Source organism: Pieris napi, chromosome 4 (genome assembly GCF_905475465.1).
Source record: "Pieris napi chromosome 4, ilPieNapi1.2, whole genome shotgun sequence".
Classification (NCBI taxonomy): Eukaryota; Metazoa; Arthropoda; class Insecta; order Lepidoptera; family Pieridae; genus Pieris; species Pieris napi.
In genome coordinates, this window is record NC_062237.1 from 10,971,295 (window position 1) to 10,987,820 (window position 16,526).

The 16,526-nt window shown below is 33.3% G+C and overlaps 1 protein-coding gene across 3 annotated transcripts; it reads right to left on the minus strand.

The window, feature by feature from the left end:
* Window positions 1-772: 772 nt before the first annotated feature.
* LOC125048847 (phosphoserine phosphatase) lies at window positions 773-16,243 on the minus strand. Of its 3 annotated transcripts, none has more exons than XM_047647767.1 (6): window positions 16,120-16,243; window positions 12,916-13,116; window positions 10,499-10,633; window positions 8,217-8,362; window positions 1,516-1,677; window positions 773-1,246 (listed from the first exon to the last, which is right to left on the minus strand). In XM_047647767.1, exons 1-6 carry the CDS (start codon window positions 16,134-16,136, stop codon window positions 1,146-1,148), a joined length of 762 nt encoding a protein of 253 aa, XP_047503723.1. In that variant the 5' UTR covers window positions 16,137-16,243; the 3' UTR covers window positions 773-1,145. The 3 variants fall into 3 exon arrangements, with proteins under 3 accessions (XP_047503723.1, XP_047503725.1, XP_047503724.1); XM_047647769.1 differs by lacking the exon at window positions 16,120-16,243 and adding an exon at window positions 16,094-16,115; XM_047647768.1 differs by lacking the exon at window positions 16,120-16,243 and adding an exon at window positions 13,520-14,072.
* Window positions 16,244-16,526: the final 283 nt, after the last annotated feature.

The following is a 16,526-nucleotide window of genomic DNA, read 5'->3' on the forward strand; positions in this document are numbered from 1 at the left end:
ATATTGAACTTAGTGGTTTTGTTTTTAATGGGGCTGGGGTAGGTCACTTAAAATAAAGTGCTAACCGTTTACGGTTGACACCTGCAACGTCGGGACTCGGCCTATAAGTCGTAAAAAGAGCGTACCAATTCTAAAAAGGCCGGCAACTCACTTGCGAGCAGTTTCACTAAACAGGTGATCCTCCTGTCCGTTTGCCTGTTGTTACATAAAAAAGGATGGTACGGAAATTTTTCTCTTAAATGAAATTAATAAATATTAGTGTTAATTTTTAATAATATTTAATAATTACGATCAATTTGAATGAGTCAACAGGAATAATAGACGTGGTTCATATCGTATATCTTAACAAATATAATAAAAATGCCAAATAACTATCAAATAACTTTATTCTTAAAATAGAAGGTACACAGCCATTTTACATTGACTGAGGTCCGTAAATAAATTATCATTCATTGTATTTCCTACAATTTAACTAACATTAATCACATACACCACACAACCAAATCCATAAATTTTGTACTCAAAGTACAATAACATAAATATATACGGGAAGACATTATGGCAGTACATATATAAAATTCATATTAAAAATATTTTGTTTTCTTGCCTAAGAAAGAGCGTGTAAAAAGTATTTACTATTTTAACACTAAACAATGTATACCACATAAATATTTCTCATAAGTTTATTTTATGCCAGTAAATAAAAGTCTGTATAATAAACAATAAAGTGAGACACTTTTTTTCTAGAAATAGTTTTTACTATTGTGTGGTTTAAAAAACAAAGAGAAACAAATATTAGTTAAAATATATAGGAAATTTATTATTAATAAAGGCATAAGGCTCTGTATTAGAATAATTAGTAAGTCGTAATTAATATTTAATAATACATACATATTTCACGAACACTAATAACCTAATTTAATAACCTTGTGAATGCCATAAAATTATTTATTATATTATATTAATAAACATTTACCAAAATACAACATTATGTAGTATATATTTGACGAGTATTATTTAAATAATATATAAAAGTACGATACGTACATTTAAGTCACAGATAACATAGAACTACCGTGTCTGTGGTATTGTTCTACATTATCTGTGGCTATGTCACAGGAGCCGTAATGTCAATGTCATTAAGATCACTTTTGAACTTTGAGAGCATCTGTCAATTCTTGGAAGCTTGTTACGAACCAGGGCGCTCTTTTCTGTACTTCCTCCCGTACGACGTTCCCGCCAAAACCTGGAGAAGAACAATTTGTGTTAAGTTACATAACACATGAAAATCAATTACTTACAAGCAAGGACATAATCAGCTGTCCCTGTGATGCTCAAAAACATTATTAATTAATTCACTCTACTTATGAATATAAGGTGAAAAAAAAACATCAAAGAACAATAGGTTCTATCAGGTAGTCAATTGGGTTTTGATGAAGTATAGAAAAGTTATGAAGTCCAAGTCACAAAACTTATGCTGAAATCTATATTCTGAACCAGTAAAAGAGATCTTACCAATAAAAGCATCAGCGGGTGGACTGGCTTCCGCGTCAGTGGCGCCATCTCCAATCATGACCAGCTTCTGGTAGCCGTGTTGCTCCTTCAGCCGCCTTATTACCAGGGGCTTACCACCAGACCGAGACGTAGGCTCGTTCTCATCAAAACCCGCGTATTCACCTGGAGAAAGAAAAGAAGATGCATTTTCTTGCTACTCATAAACATCAATGAAGGGAATGGAGTGGAGGAGAAGAATCTTTTTTATATATATTTAATTATTTAAGTATTACGCGAATGTTATAATTAAAGGTAGGTATTATAATTTAATGTAGGAAAAAACAAGTTGTAACATTTATAACCAATGTGTGGCCTCCTGCTGATAGAGGACAAATCTTTGTTTTTAATTTATATTATTATTATTTATTACTTAAGATGTCATGTGGAACATGGTGTAATGGTTGCAGCTCCGTACAAACATTGTGTAAAACAAAAAACTTGGCGATTAAAAAGAGTAGCGGAGACTGGAGAGTTTATTGCCAGTTCTTCTCTTCCGTTCTACGCCCTTGATTTGAGAACTGGCAGTCAATGTAAAATTAGAAGCATATCATATATATTTTGACGTGTATAGTGTTACCTATATGAATAAATGATATTGAATTTTCAGATCCGGCACAAACATTTTGATTATAATAAGTTTACAATGATATATATTACCAAAGGATTACAAAACAAAAGACCTCAAATTATAAAGCATTCCGAAAAAAACATAAGGGAGTGATAAGTTCCTGTAATCGGATGGAATTAGAAATCTTTTGTTTACAAAATCCATGTAATTAGTTAACAAAGGATTGATAAGCGTTTGGTCTAATTCTCACAACAAAACCGAGATTGCAATTATCAGTGACGTAACTTGTTGACTGATTGAGTATTCTCGTTTATGCTTAAAACGATTGTATAAGACATCGATGGCCACCTGAACTAGTTCAGCTATTATCTAAGATTATTTTGAACTTATTTTTATAGAATAGGGGGCAAACGAGCCTACAGAAATCCCAAAAGAGCATTCATCGCAGCCCATAGACACCCATTTCATTGGGGGCGTTGTCGGCCGAGGGGGAGTACACTCTTTCTTTAAACAATTGAAGGTCGTATCTTCCAGAGAAGACCCACACCGGGAGTCGACTCTACAGTTTGCTAGTGCCTCAATATCTTTTTATAGAACAGGGGACAAATGGGCAGGAGGTTCACCTCATTTGAGGTAATCATGGACACTCTCAATGCCAGAGGGATGGCGAGTGCATGAGAACCCTAAGTCGAATTGGTTCGAAAATACTTCAGTTGGTAGCTGGTACCACATAGTGGTGGTGCGCGGCAAAAACTGCCTTAAAAACGCTCAATTGGGGAACGACGGACGTCGAGGTGATACGGATAGATGGAATTTCGTATTCTGCCTCAACGTCCAATTATGAAACTCAGCTGCAGGTTCATATCATGTCATTGCCATGCTTGACCTAAAGTTGTTGTGATCCGAACAACTCACAAACAAATGACTTAACATGCAACTTGTCATGTCATGTAAGCTATCGAGAAAACATATAGATAAAAACTGATTTATAAAATTGCCGTTTTTAGCACGAAAAACAATCTTATGTGAATCTTAAAAAGAAAGAAGAAGGAAGGGATGTCTAAGTGATATGTGGTAAGAGCATGGTGTCTTGAAGGTGCACGTCTCATGCAGCTGAAGGACCATCAGGTTTTTTCTTTATTAGTGCGCTTTTAACACTCGCTCGTACGTTCAAGAAAATAATCGTAAGGAAACCGGCATGACTTAAACTCAAAAATCAACAGAGCGTATCAGGCACAGAAGGTTGCATTACGTAAACTTTTACTATTAAGAAAAACGGGGAAGGAGAGAGTAAGGGGAGAACGGAACTAACATCATGCCCGGCCCAATTGTCAGCCTCATCTGCACGCGCGACACTGCGGCGATACCTTGTATCGTGGTGCTCCCTGCTAGATAATGGACGAGGCTCTGGCGACCGAATAGTGGCGGTATAACAACACACCTGATCCGACAACAGATTAGTAGAGGCTACAGCGACCTTGGGAGGAAATAATCCCTTAAAAGTCTGGGGCAGAAGGCAACGGGAAACCACTGCTCAATATTTTTCCCTAGTAGTCAGTAATCATGAACAAGATTCTGACAGCCAACCTCCAGTAATTGAGAGGCACTAAAAGAAAGAAGAAGAAGGTCGAAACTAAATTATACTCAAAAACAAACATTTTTCTACGCAATCACGGCTATTCAAATCGAAATTATTTCTAGATTTTTCTATTCGCGAATTTGACCTTCATAACCACGTAAACATCTCAAACTACTTAAAATGATAATATTAGTCATTTATTCATCGGAAATCTGTTATCACGAACCTCACGCAGCGATTTCATGATCACTAAAAAATATATTTTCTTTATCATCTAGTGTATTTTGCGAAACTTCCTTAATCTTGACAGTTAATTTTATAAATAATAAAAAAAAGAGAAAAGTTCATGTCTATGTTCTTTTAAAAATCCTTCATTTAGGGTCTGTTTCACTATGTGCAGATAAGTTCTACATAAGTTCTAAATTAGCTATTTCTTACTTATTGGTAGGATAAACACTATTATTGCATTTTACGACAGTTAGATAGCGCTATTCGTCAAATAAAGAGTCCATCATAAGTTATGAGACCGATGAAGTGTCAAGCACAATTTATCTTGCAAATAATTTGTGTTGCATAGCTATTTGGTACTTTATCCATATATTGTGAAACAGACCCTTAACAACGGCAAATATCTATGTAAATAGACCTATTTCTATTACAAAAGTAATAATAATACTGTAACCAGCGACAGCAATGGCAATCCAGGCGTGTCTGTACGCAAATTTGTTCTACTAATATCCGTAGGTGCTGATGTTGCATCTTTACATCGTGAACTCATTTAGATCAGGTGCTTGAGACAAAGTCACTTCACGCTAAAAGATTTTGTATGAGAATGACATTAGCTCACGCGTCACGTGACCATACAAATTCATTTGGCATTAGTCGGTCTCGCCTATCGCGAAATGTCTCAAATGGTTTTAATAAGTACGTGAACATAAGTCTAACATGGAAACATAAGGCTTTTCATAGTAATTAAACATTTACTTGTAATCTACTTAATGTAATGGTAAGATACATATAGATATTCATAAAAGTAAAATCGTTCTATCGATCTCTTTTGTTCCTTTCCCTCAAATTGTGTTTAATCTGTGATGATAAGAGACATTAGTACATAAGTTGAAACGGAGCAATTCGACCGATTTATTTACTAAAGTTCACCACATCGTACATAAAGCTATATCTACAGTATATTAATATTTTCTAAAATATATGACAATTATAGTAAACCTAAATATTACAAAAACTAGCAAAACAGCGGATTATGTATCAGATAACCCACTACCGAATGGTTTAGTTTTTATGGGGGTGACTTTTTAACTCTTAAGTATTAATTAAAACCATAATAGCAATATGACAAACAAATTACATAGCAATGAGCCATTACAAACGCTTGAGATAATTTTGTATTAATTTACATCATTTAATCCGTCAATTCAAGTGGGGTCTGATAACTATAATTGCTTGATAACTGTTTATTTGTAAGCTAACCTCATTTGTATAATGCGTCAGTATACTTAATAATAAAGTCGTTTTGAAGCCTTAACCAAAATTTAAATAAAGAAGATAACTACGTGGGGTTTTAGTGAGTATAACTCTTACTTACTACCGCGCACAGCTTCACAAAGGTTTAATGCCAGTTGTATGTAAAAATCCTGTACCAAATGTGACACATCGTTTGAGAATATATCTATTAAATATAGTTTTATTGTCATAGCTGGTACATAGTCTTGCAATGTATACCACGATAATATATATAGCGAAAATCGAGAAGAACCCATACGGGGTGGTAAGCACGCAAAATGTCCGTTAATGTCTCAAAATTATTGAAAAAATTGATTTCACTTAATCTATAAATATAATATATATGCATTGATATAATCTGTATTTTACTTGCAAAAGAGTCATCTTTGTATTTGTTTCAGTCTTTCAAAGGAACATTTTTTGCCGTTGCATTTAGAATATATAAGCAGTGTTGGCCTAGTGGTTTCAACATAACACTCATCCCTAAGGTTTGATCCTCAGCCGTGCACCAATGGACGTTCTGTCTATGTTTAAATGTTTTTTTCTTTATTATTATTATGTGTGTGTGTGTTAGTAATAAATGTTACGTCTATGTCTAACACTCGCCCGTAAGAAATCAACCTGAAGAAACCGGCAATCCAAAAATCGACGACATGTGTCAGACACAAAGCTATTGTCTATGAAATAGAAATTATCAAAAAACCGGCTGTAATCTGCTAAGACTCTGGGTTGTAGCGCCTCTGGATTATTATTAAGAATATATACGATATTAAAATAAGTGTTGTTTGATGATTTGCTATTTTAAAAGAGTACCGATAGTTTTTAACGCCGGCTTTTTCTCTCGGCCTACACCCTCTGTCTTCTTTGCCGATGAGTAAGGATGCATACCGATTTTTAATGACGTGGAATAAGTGATACCGGTATCTTATGTTTCATAATAAAAATATTTTCTTTAATTTTAATATAAAGATCTCCGATCTAATCACATTTTATTTAACAAGCGCAATAATCTATCAAGGCGACAAAGTTTACCTTGGCAGAAGTATCGCGATAAAAAAATTCATATTGTTTTGCACAAACTACGCAATCAAATTTGAATTCCCAAGTATGATCGACCTAAATACAACTGTCAAATGACGTTAAATGACGTTAAGAATACCTAAATACATACTTCTTAGTATATATATTTTATAAGAAAAAACTTGACGATAACATGAATGACGGAAAATTACTTGCCAGTTCTTTTCATCGATACGCCTTGATTTAAGAACTGGCGGTAAATTTAGATTTTTATTACAGAATTTTAATTTGTCATTAGCTGAAATGATTCAAGATGATTTTAGTTTAAAATTCATACAGTTTAATTTGTTACAGGAAAGCATCCTCACGATTCTTTCCTTAGACTCTAAAAGTCGACGGCGTGTGTCAGGCACAGAAGGCTGATACTTGCCTATTACACTGACAAATGATCATGATAAACAAATACATAAATCCGAGGCGCAAAAGGCTATAGAGCCACTGGTTGTTTACGTAGATTTTATAGGAATTTACTTTATACATAGGAATTTCTTTAACCGGGTGTCATGTATAAGTGTTATCAAACAACCCGTGACAGAGGCGTGTCTCCATATCAATGTACTCGTGTAGGGCTGAAAGTCGTATGGATTTTGGATTTTCTTCTACTAAAGAGACTGAAATGTAACAGCTTGTTTTGTCAATGCCAGTACAAAATATTTGACACACAACTATTGTTTGATGTAAGCGATTTCTGTGCGTAAGCGAAAAGGAAGGGCTGATGACTTAATAGATACTTGGAGACTATTGGCAAAGATAGAGACATCTGGAAAGATGTTGAGGAGGCCTTTACCCTAGAGCGGTCCACACACGTCACCCACAGGTGACGAACATTTACGCTAACAAACGCTCCTAACAATACTCGAAATGTGACTGAAGGATATGGAAATAAAAAAGGCTTTATTTAAGCAATTTCGGCCTTAAAGCTAACAGAAATACGAGCTAGAATGTGCCTTAGAACGGCTAAAAATAGGTAACAGTTTTACAAAGAATAAGGAACTAAATATAACTGTAAAATATCATATTTTTGATAATCCTACTTTTACATTAAAGTTGTATGTGACAACCCTATCGTCTGTAATATAATTATATGGTCAGTGTGTCAGGTTAAAGTATAATTAGATTGCTTTCTATTTATTGTTTATAAAGTATAGAACGACTGGATTAGGAATGCCCACAGCGATATAAATTAATTACATGTATGCCGATTTTCTAAATGTATTTGTCTTTTTTTAAAAAAACTGGGGACAAACAAGCATGAGGCTCAACTGATGTTAAGCGACACCGCCGCCTATGGATTCTATCAATGCCAGAGGGCGTCTTGAGTGCGTCGCCGGCCTTGATTGCCATGCTTGAACCTAATTATCTAGTATCTAGGGTTAGTAGGAGGGCGATGGAACGAGTGTTACTTGTGCTGAATGGTCGGACTTGAATTCGTGCACGGGGTGAAAATATTAATTTCAACTGAGCTCTACTACGTGTTTGCGTTTTAGTCTCACTATAACTCCTATTTTGCCACGGTACTATAGTACCTACTAGTTGATAGACGCTAAACTTTTTTTTTATTATTCTTACAAATAATTGCTTCAGTATCTCATGTGTCATGGGGTACCTAATGATCGCTGCTCTTTAAAAGCAACAGTTAAACAAAAACTTGGTTTACGCGTTTGAATTTTAACATTGTATTTTTAGAATATTTTTAATAGACGATGTTTAATAGTCATATATATTCTAATGAAATATTATTCCTACAGTAAACTAAAAAGAAATATATGGAAAACTGTGCTAGTACTCGATGTATTTATGTGCTTTGTGGAGGAAAGTTGCTGCTTTTCCTCTAATGGGCCGAAAGCTCCAATGGCTAAGATCGCGAAGTTGTACACATCCTTAGCGGTTGCAATATTTTCTTAAATTCCTTACCATTAAAGTAAAACTTGAGTCTGTTGGCGTAAATATTGCTCCTGGGTATTGAAAGGAGATCTGCCACTGGGTCAATGAGACTTCTGAAGCCACCAGATACGAGATATACGGCCACACCTCGTTCTTGTAGTACCTTCACTAGTTCCCTGGAAAAGAGAATTAATTTTTTATCTTATTTTATATTTAATCATTCCTCATATAAAGATAGTGCATCGCTCAAAGTATTCGAAAAAGTTTTCTTTTTATGTACGTCTACCCGTAACTTACTTACACACTAACGCGTGGTACATCGCGTAATGCTTTTCGGTAAAAAACATTGGGAGGAAATAAAAGTTTTAAAAATTTCAAAATTGTAATTGAAAACAAACAAAAAATTATGATATTATAATGAATAAACATTTTTTTTAAAGTACACGCTACTCTCTCTACACACTGTCAAAGTCCTAAAAAATTCCTAAGATTCAGCGAGAAATCAGCCAGTGTTTATTATATTCGTAGATATAAAAACATGACATAAGTTCAAGAAACTATCTGGTTAATACCACTTTACTATCGCAATGACCTCACGTATGATTCAATAATAAAAATATTTCATTATACACAGGCGAAATTTAACCGAAACGGACCCGAAATAAAAGGAAAGGAAACATGTTTTTCTGTATCCACACAGCTGTCTTTGTTTCTAGACTGTAGTAACTATGGCAACCGAAACTACCTTTAATCCACGATTTTAAGTTAACTCTTTTTAATCGCCAACGTATTTTACAAAACGTTTATAAGCAAACATTACATCTTGCTTCTCATCATTTTTAAGCAGTTATTAATTTTTTTATGTTACAAGAGGCAAACGGGCAGGAGGCTCACCTGATGTTCAGTGATACCGCCGCCCATGACACTGACATTGCCAGAAGGCTCGCAAACGCACTGCCGGCCTATTAAGAATTAATACGCTCTTTTCTTGAAAGGCTCTAAGTCGAATTGGTTCGAAAAACATAGTGGTGGTGCGCGGAAAAATTACCTTATGAAACGCTCAGTTGTGGAACTACGGACGGTGATACGGTGATATTTTATAATTAAATAAGAACGTTTCATCTCAGCAAGGCGCGGTGAAATAGGAGCATGCATTTACGTAACGTAACGTAAACCGGCGTATATAATAACTCAATTGTCGTACGAAACATCGCATCAACAAAACAAACGAAACATCGTTAAAAATATTTTATATAAATAAAAATGAATCGCAAAACATATTTCGAAGGCGACAATTCGAGTATTTTTTTATTCCTTGAACTCTGAGGAAGGTTTTTATGGAGATAAAAAATTCAAATTTTAGTTTTATTTAGTATTTAGGTTTTTATTCTGGAAAAGTGAACTGTCTCTAGATAACATAATTAAGTGTTATTAAGACAAAACGAAGTTCGCGGAGGCTGCTAGTAGGTATATTATTATTGCAAATATTGCACTTTGTTATCTACCTAATATCGTAATCTAATCATAGAAATTCATTCCTAAATACAACGAATTTAATATCTTTTCAGATAGCACAATTTTATATCGGCGTCTTCCTTAAGCTAATTTAATAAAAACCATAAACAATAAACAAGACTCATACATTGGTTTTATGGGCGTTGTTAAAAATACAAATTAACTTTACAATTCACGAAAAAAAAATGTTTAGCTTCTATGTGTTGTCTGTTAAGACATGTATTCAATACACTTGACTATTTATTGCTTAAATAATGTAATAAATGATTTTCAGTCTAAGTCAGATATAGACACAATTATGGATTTTACTTAGGGTCCTTCGATAAAGGAGCGTACCAATTAAAAGGCCGGCAACGCACTTTCGAACCTACTTTCAGTATCAGTCCTGCCTGTTTGGCCCCTAATTAAAAACTACAGACAAAAAAGGAGCGAGTAATGTCCTTAATAGGGACGAAATTCTGTATGTTTGCGTACCTACATGTCCACGATCGAACTTAAGACCTATTCGTTAACCAATACGTCAGACTTTGATTAACTTATATATATAACTGACTTAAATATATGTATAACAAACTAGCCAACTCGGCGAACTCCGTTTCGCCACCAGATGGCTTCGTTTTATGTAACATTTCGTTTGGTGATCCCGCTTTTCTGTTGAAATTTTTCTATAAACCTCACGGAGCCCGAGACCTTTCCAACGAATGCAAAACCGTGGAAATCGGTTCGTGCGTTCTGGAGTTATAGCGTCAGGAAGGAAAACCCGACTTATTTTTATATAGTAGATGTAACAAACTTACGCAACACCCGGTGTAAGGTTGATAGGAAATTTCTCTAAGAATTCTTTAATTTGGCCGACGGTGGGTCGTATGATATCCAGCCTCTTCTTTAACGCCTCTTGGAACGTCATGTTACCGCACATCGCTTCTGCAGTTCTGAAATGAATATATAAATTATGTCACGCCACCAACGGTAATGTGCGCAATCGAAATATAATTTAGTCAAGCAAAAAGGGGCGGCCGCAGAGCAGGCAAAAATTAATAAACGGCACAAATATAAGAGTATTTCCTCCAACTTCGATTTTGTTCCCTTTAGAGTAGAGACTCTTGGGCCGTGGGGTTCAAGAGCACAGGCGCTTGTTAAAGATTTCAGTTGGGGCTAGTAGATAGTACCGGTGACCCCAAAGCTGGCACTTTCCTGGCTCAACGAATAAGTATCGCAATACAGCGAGGAAATGCTGCCAGCGTTAAAGGTACACTGCCACAGGGACCAAACTTTTTAAATTTGTTTTGATTTTCTTTTTATTTTTATTATTACTTTGTAGGTTAAGAAAATTGTAAATACTGTATTGTAAATAAAAGTATTTAGTCAAACATTTGTATAGTTTAAAAAAAAATAAAAATCAGTTATTTTTAGGTCTGGGCTTTTGATTTCTGTATCTGTTTCATGGTCCTTTGACATGCTAATAGGTTGACTAGCCTGCTGTACCTGACACACGCCGTCGACTTTTTGGGTCTAAGTCAAGCCGGTTTCACGATGTTTTCCTTCACCGTTCGAGCGAATGTTAAATGCGTACATGTAAATATACTTCATTGGTGCACAGCCGGGGATCGAAACTAAGACCTCAGGGAAGAGAGCTGAAGCCACTAGGCCAGTGATTCCCAAAGTGGTCTATATCGACCCCTAGGGGTCTGACAACCTGCAAGGGGTCTACGTCAGCGAAAAAAAATTTGGGGGTCCATGAAATGAAAATGGGGGTCCACGATAGTGGATCTCAACACATACACTGATAGTACCTATTTACTTACATCATACTATCTTATAATATCAAAACATACATTACAAACAAACAGATACAAAATTTTATTTTGAGTAGTTTTAATTTAAATTCAATTAATAAATGTATAAATTAACATGTGTTTTTACTTTAAGTTTTTAACTGACTAAACTAAACTTCACTATAGTTAGAAATTTACAGGAAATCAATATCAGGTATTGTAGGGGGTCTACCCAACACGGAAAAACATGGCAAGGGGTCTACTACACAAAAAAGTTTGGGGAACTCTGCACTAGGCTAACACTGCTGTATTTTAAGGCATAAGAAAAAGTGATTAAGTATATGAGCCAAAATTTTTTGGTCTTGGCAGCGAAAGCTGACGGTTGAGCAAATATTATAACTCGACACTTATTATTTGTAGGTAAAAATATGTATGTTTTCAAAAAAAGGTAATGTAAATAATATTATGTTCAGAATCATCTATTTTTATTTGTAAATGAAACCCAATTGGGTTGGCCCTCCATTCTGCACTTTTTTTTGAATAAAAAGAAAAAAAAAACTAATATTTTTTCGTTCGACCCTCACCACGGTTAACCCAAGTCGAAGATTGAAGTAATGATTATTTACAAGTTTTAAAAGCCAAGTTGTATACGTAATGTCAATAATACGTTATTTTAGCCAGTCAAACTATTTTATATTCAAAATAATTAATTATGATAATTAAACCAGTTTTATTCAGTGTTTTTCCTTCGCTTGAAACGCGTGTAATGATTTTTATTATGTCATATTGATATTGAAACTTATTATTAAAAAAAGATACCCACTCTAGTCGATATTATTTGCAAAGATAAGATTTCAATTTTGTTTTGTGTAACTTTGTTTATTTCATAATGATATTCCCTATATAAAAGAAGAAACCTTTCCTTAAAACAAGTATTCCCATTAAGTTAACTACACGAATACGTAAGACAACTAAGTTTTTGGACAGGGATACCAACTTTGTGAAATAGTACATCTTTTTCACCAAGTTGGTATCCCTGTCATTGGATTGTCATAAGATTTCATTTTAAACTTTCCAATTTACGGAGTGCCGTTTAACTTGTTCATTCAAAAATGCATTTTTACCAGAGTATTACGTCACCTATTTATTGCATATTGCTAAGGTCAGCCTGGACCGTAATTCTATCAACGCTTGTAATAAGAATTCCAGGGGCTTGAGACAAATACACTGCGGCAGGCGTGACCCACTAACTCAAAAAAAAATTGTAAATAGATAGTCACGTGACTTAGCGTGAGCTAATGCTATTTTCATACAAATTCCTATGTGTCCAAAATGATATTGTCTCAAGCCTCAGGCCATGTATTAAAGTTATACTAGAAAGAAAGTGTACATTGTCACCATACACAACATCAACTCTATAGTCTATGGATTTTACTTACAGTCTTTTAACATCTTCGCCTTTACCGCAGAATTTCGCCAACTCGTCAATTCCTTCGTCCTTGATGACTGTTGAATCGACATCGAAGCACACGCAATCAGCTGTCCTCAACACCTCTTTGACGCTTTGTTGAGGAGTCATCGCACTGATTGATACTAAAGACAGTGTCTTTAGCGTGGCGAATTGGAGGTTTGATTTTAAACTATATGAAAAAGAAAGATTACTTGGTCAGCCCTTGCTAAATAACAAACATGCATTCAAGCAACGTCTAAAGTTTATGAATAGCCAACTATCATTGAAATAATAAAATGATTTCTCCTGTTGTATTGAAAATTGTTTTATAACTAACAATATTCAAGTTATCCTGTGGTAATTATGGTTAAATGAAAAACGTATTTTCCTCAATTATCAACGCAAATTTTGTACGTCAATCGAAAGGAAAATAAACCCATAAACCTTGTCAACAACAACTCGAAGGAAACTAACTGACTTATAATCAAAGCAACTTTTACTTGGGATTATTACTACACTAATCAAAATGACGATGTGATATAATGCCAAAATGTTAGTTTTCATGCATACTTATAAAATGCTTTATAAAATACCTGCTTAGAGCCATTTTCACTGTGTACTAAGATTTATTATTTTATTGTTCAAAACAACGTGTTTACCGACCGTATTTGCGGATCACTCGTTTTGAATAAACTATTAATTAGTAAAACCCACTTGACCGGAAACCGTCACGAACACGCCTCCGTTGAATGTGATATCATATAGTACAGTAAACTTCGTTGCGCGTTATCGCCTTTTATTTACCAGCCGCAACAAGATAAGGCTATGATGCGAGCTACAAGACTTTTCTCTGAGAGCTACGTACTATGAATGACGTCAAACATTGTCTCCATTAAAGACATATGCTAGACAGTGGCGAATTTTGAGGTAGGGGCGATGATCCCACAGTTGTCTCTTTCACTCGCGATATAACAGTATGGAGTGTTTGTTGAAACGATTGCTTTGCCATTTGCGTCGAATGAAAATCGCCTTATCTTTTTTGCGGCCGATGTTAATGGCACTGATTATTCTTGTTTTGTAAAAACAATGTCAAAGTTATCAGAGAATCCTTACCAATAGATACATGTACAAAATAATTTGAGACCTGTAAATGCAGGTAAAATCGGAGACTGGAGAAATTTAATATTAATATTTTATTATGAGCAATATTATTAACTGGAGAAATTTAAGATTATTTTTTTATTATGAGCAATATTATTAATTACACAGTATAAATTAGATGTAGCCTTGATATTTTAACCATATATACAATATGTGCTTAGAGCCACATGTTTTATAGCTCATACTGATATAATTAAATATAAAATTGTATAATTAAATAAATATATAAAATAATGAAGTTAGTGTTTGTTTTATTGTCTTTTGAAAACATATTATTATTTATCTACTTTTAGGAAAAAATTGCTTTTCTTTTGTTATCCAAAACAGGTTTAATCATATCTATTATACTTAAAAATATATATTATCACTGTCATATTTTTATTGATAATAATGGTCCACTAGCATGCAAAATTAAATTACATGCCATAGATAATACTTAGAAGGCCTTTAAAATTAATAGAAAAAGTTAAAGCCGATTTCATGATCTTTGGTTTTTGTACATTGAAATAATAACAAAATTTACATAATTCAATTTCCCAACAAGGTTATTATTGTGATCATGCACAGACTTCATGATTTAGTCGCTAAGTCTGATAAGAACTATTTATTGCATAATTGCTAATTAAAAGTTACAGAAGAAAAAAATCAGTAATATTAGCTAATATATTTATTTTAGACTCTATTAGATGTTTTTATCAACTAAAGTTATTCTGTTACTAGCAAATTGTTTTTAAAATTATGTTGTGTAATAATAATGAGTGAGATTAGAGTTATAAACAAATATAATGGGTAAAGCCCTAAAGTAGAATTACAATATTGTTGATAAGTTTAAATATACAGTTTGCTTATGTATTAACATGTATAATATTAAAACTATGGTAGATGAGCCACAGTTTAACCATTGTTAAATGCATTGTAAAGTAAATTTATAGTCTTCCTTGATAAATAGACTATCCAACACAATATTATTATTAACAACACCAATAGTTTCTGACATTAAAAAGTTCAACTATGCAACAAAAAACCTTCAGCAACTACAAGCTATACCAAGTAAGTAGGTATTGAATTTAGACACTCAATTGTCCATTATTGACCCTAATAATTGGTGGTAAACTTTACAATTTATATTCATATCTACAAATTATACAGAATTTCTTAAATATTTGTTAAGCCGTTTTGGACTAGTGAAACCATTAGTTACTTCACTATTTTATACTTCAATACTATTTGAGAGTTAATTATTTTTAATAATTCATAAATAATATTAAATAATAATGATATTGAGATAGTTAAGGTCAATTATTATGCAACTCATCATGCTGTCGCGTTTTTTAGTAAATAGAACAATATGAAGATAATACAATGATATTATATATATATCTTTCACACTTGTATGAACCATGAGGTCTTAGTGTTTGATAATATTTACAATAAATAAATAATTCATGAGTTTTAAAGGAAAATGCAGTGAAACATAACATGTTTCTAATTATAAAGGATTATTTAATATATTTACAACTATAACAATAAGAACAAACCAAAGATATCAGTTAACCATCAATAAATTGGTAAGATATTATTGTGCCAATTCATTGAAACTAGTACTAGCCAGATATTATTGAATGATAATGATATGAAATTAGAAGGATTGTTTGAATAATAAGCCAGTATACATCTAATATAATTTTTGTAAATATCTATCTAAATGTATACTGAACATATTATTCTAATATAAGTGCCTTAAAAATTTTGTTAGAAAATGATGTATTTGACGATACTTATTCAATATATTTCTTACTCTTTAATGACGATATCCTGGTGTAGGAGTTAAGGTCGTCATTTACTAGTGGTGTTTTATATTTAATAGGACGAATATTTACGGTTTGGGCACTTACAGGTATAAAAACATTTTAAAACTAACGCTGACTCATTGCAAACTAACAAATTAGAATTAATTAAACTACTAGTTAACCTTGCAATACACACCCTACAACATCACATCTTACCTTTTGAAAATAATAAATAATCTTACATGAATAGTGCCATCATCCTTGCTCTATTTCATCTATTGCTGTTAATTGTAATGAATTATGATGAATTTTTAGATCTTTAAAAATAATAAACAAACAAAATTATTTTTTAAAACCAACCAGTTGTATCAGCTGTGTTTGACATTTTAAATTTTAATACAACATTGAACATTGACTTATGACTGATGAGAATTGAGAACCACATAAATTAATGAAGCAGTGAAACTTCTATTAAAAAATATAACAAATATTTATACAATTGATTATTTTATTTGATTTTTTTTATTTCATGCCTAAAGACGCCTTATAAAATTATAAAGACACAGTGTACTATTAACTTTTGTTTCAGTTTGAACTTAAAATGTCTGCAATGAGCTGTAAATTAATAAATAAATTGAAAAATTAAAAG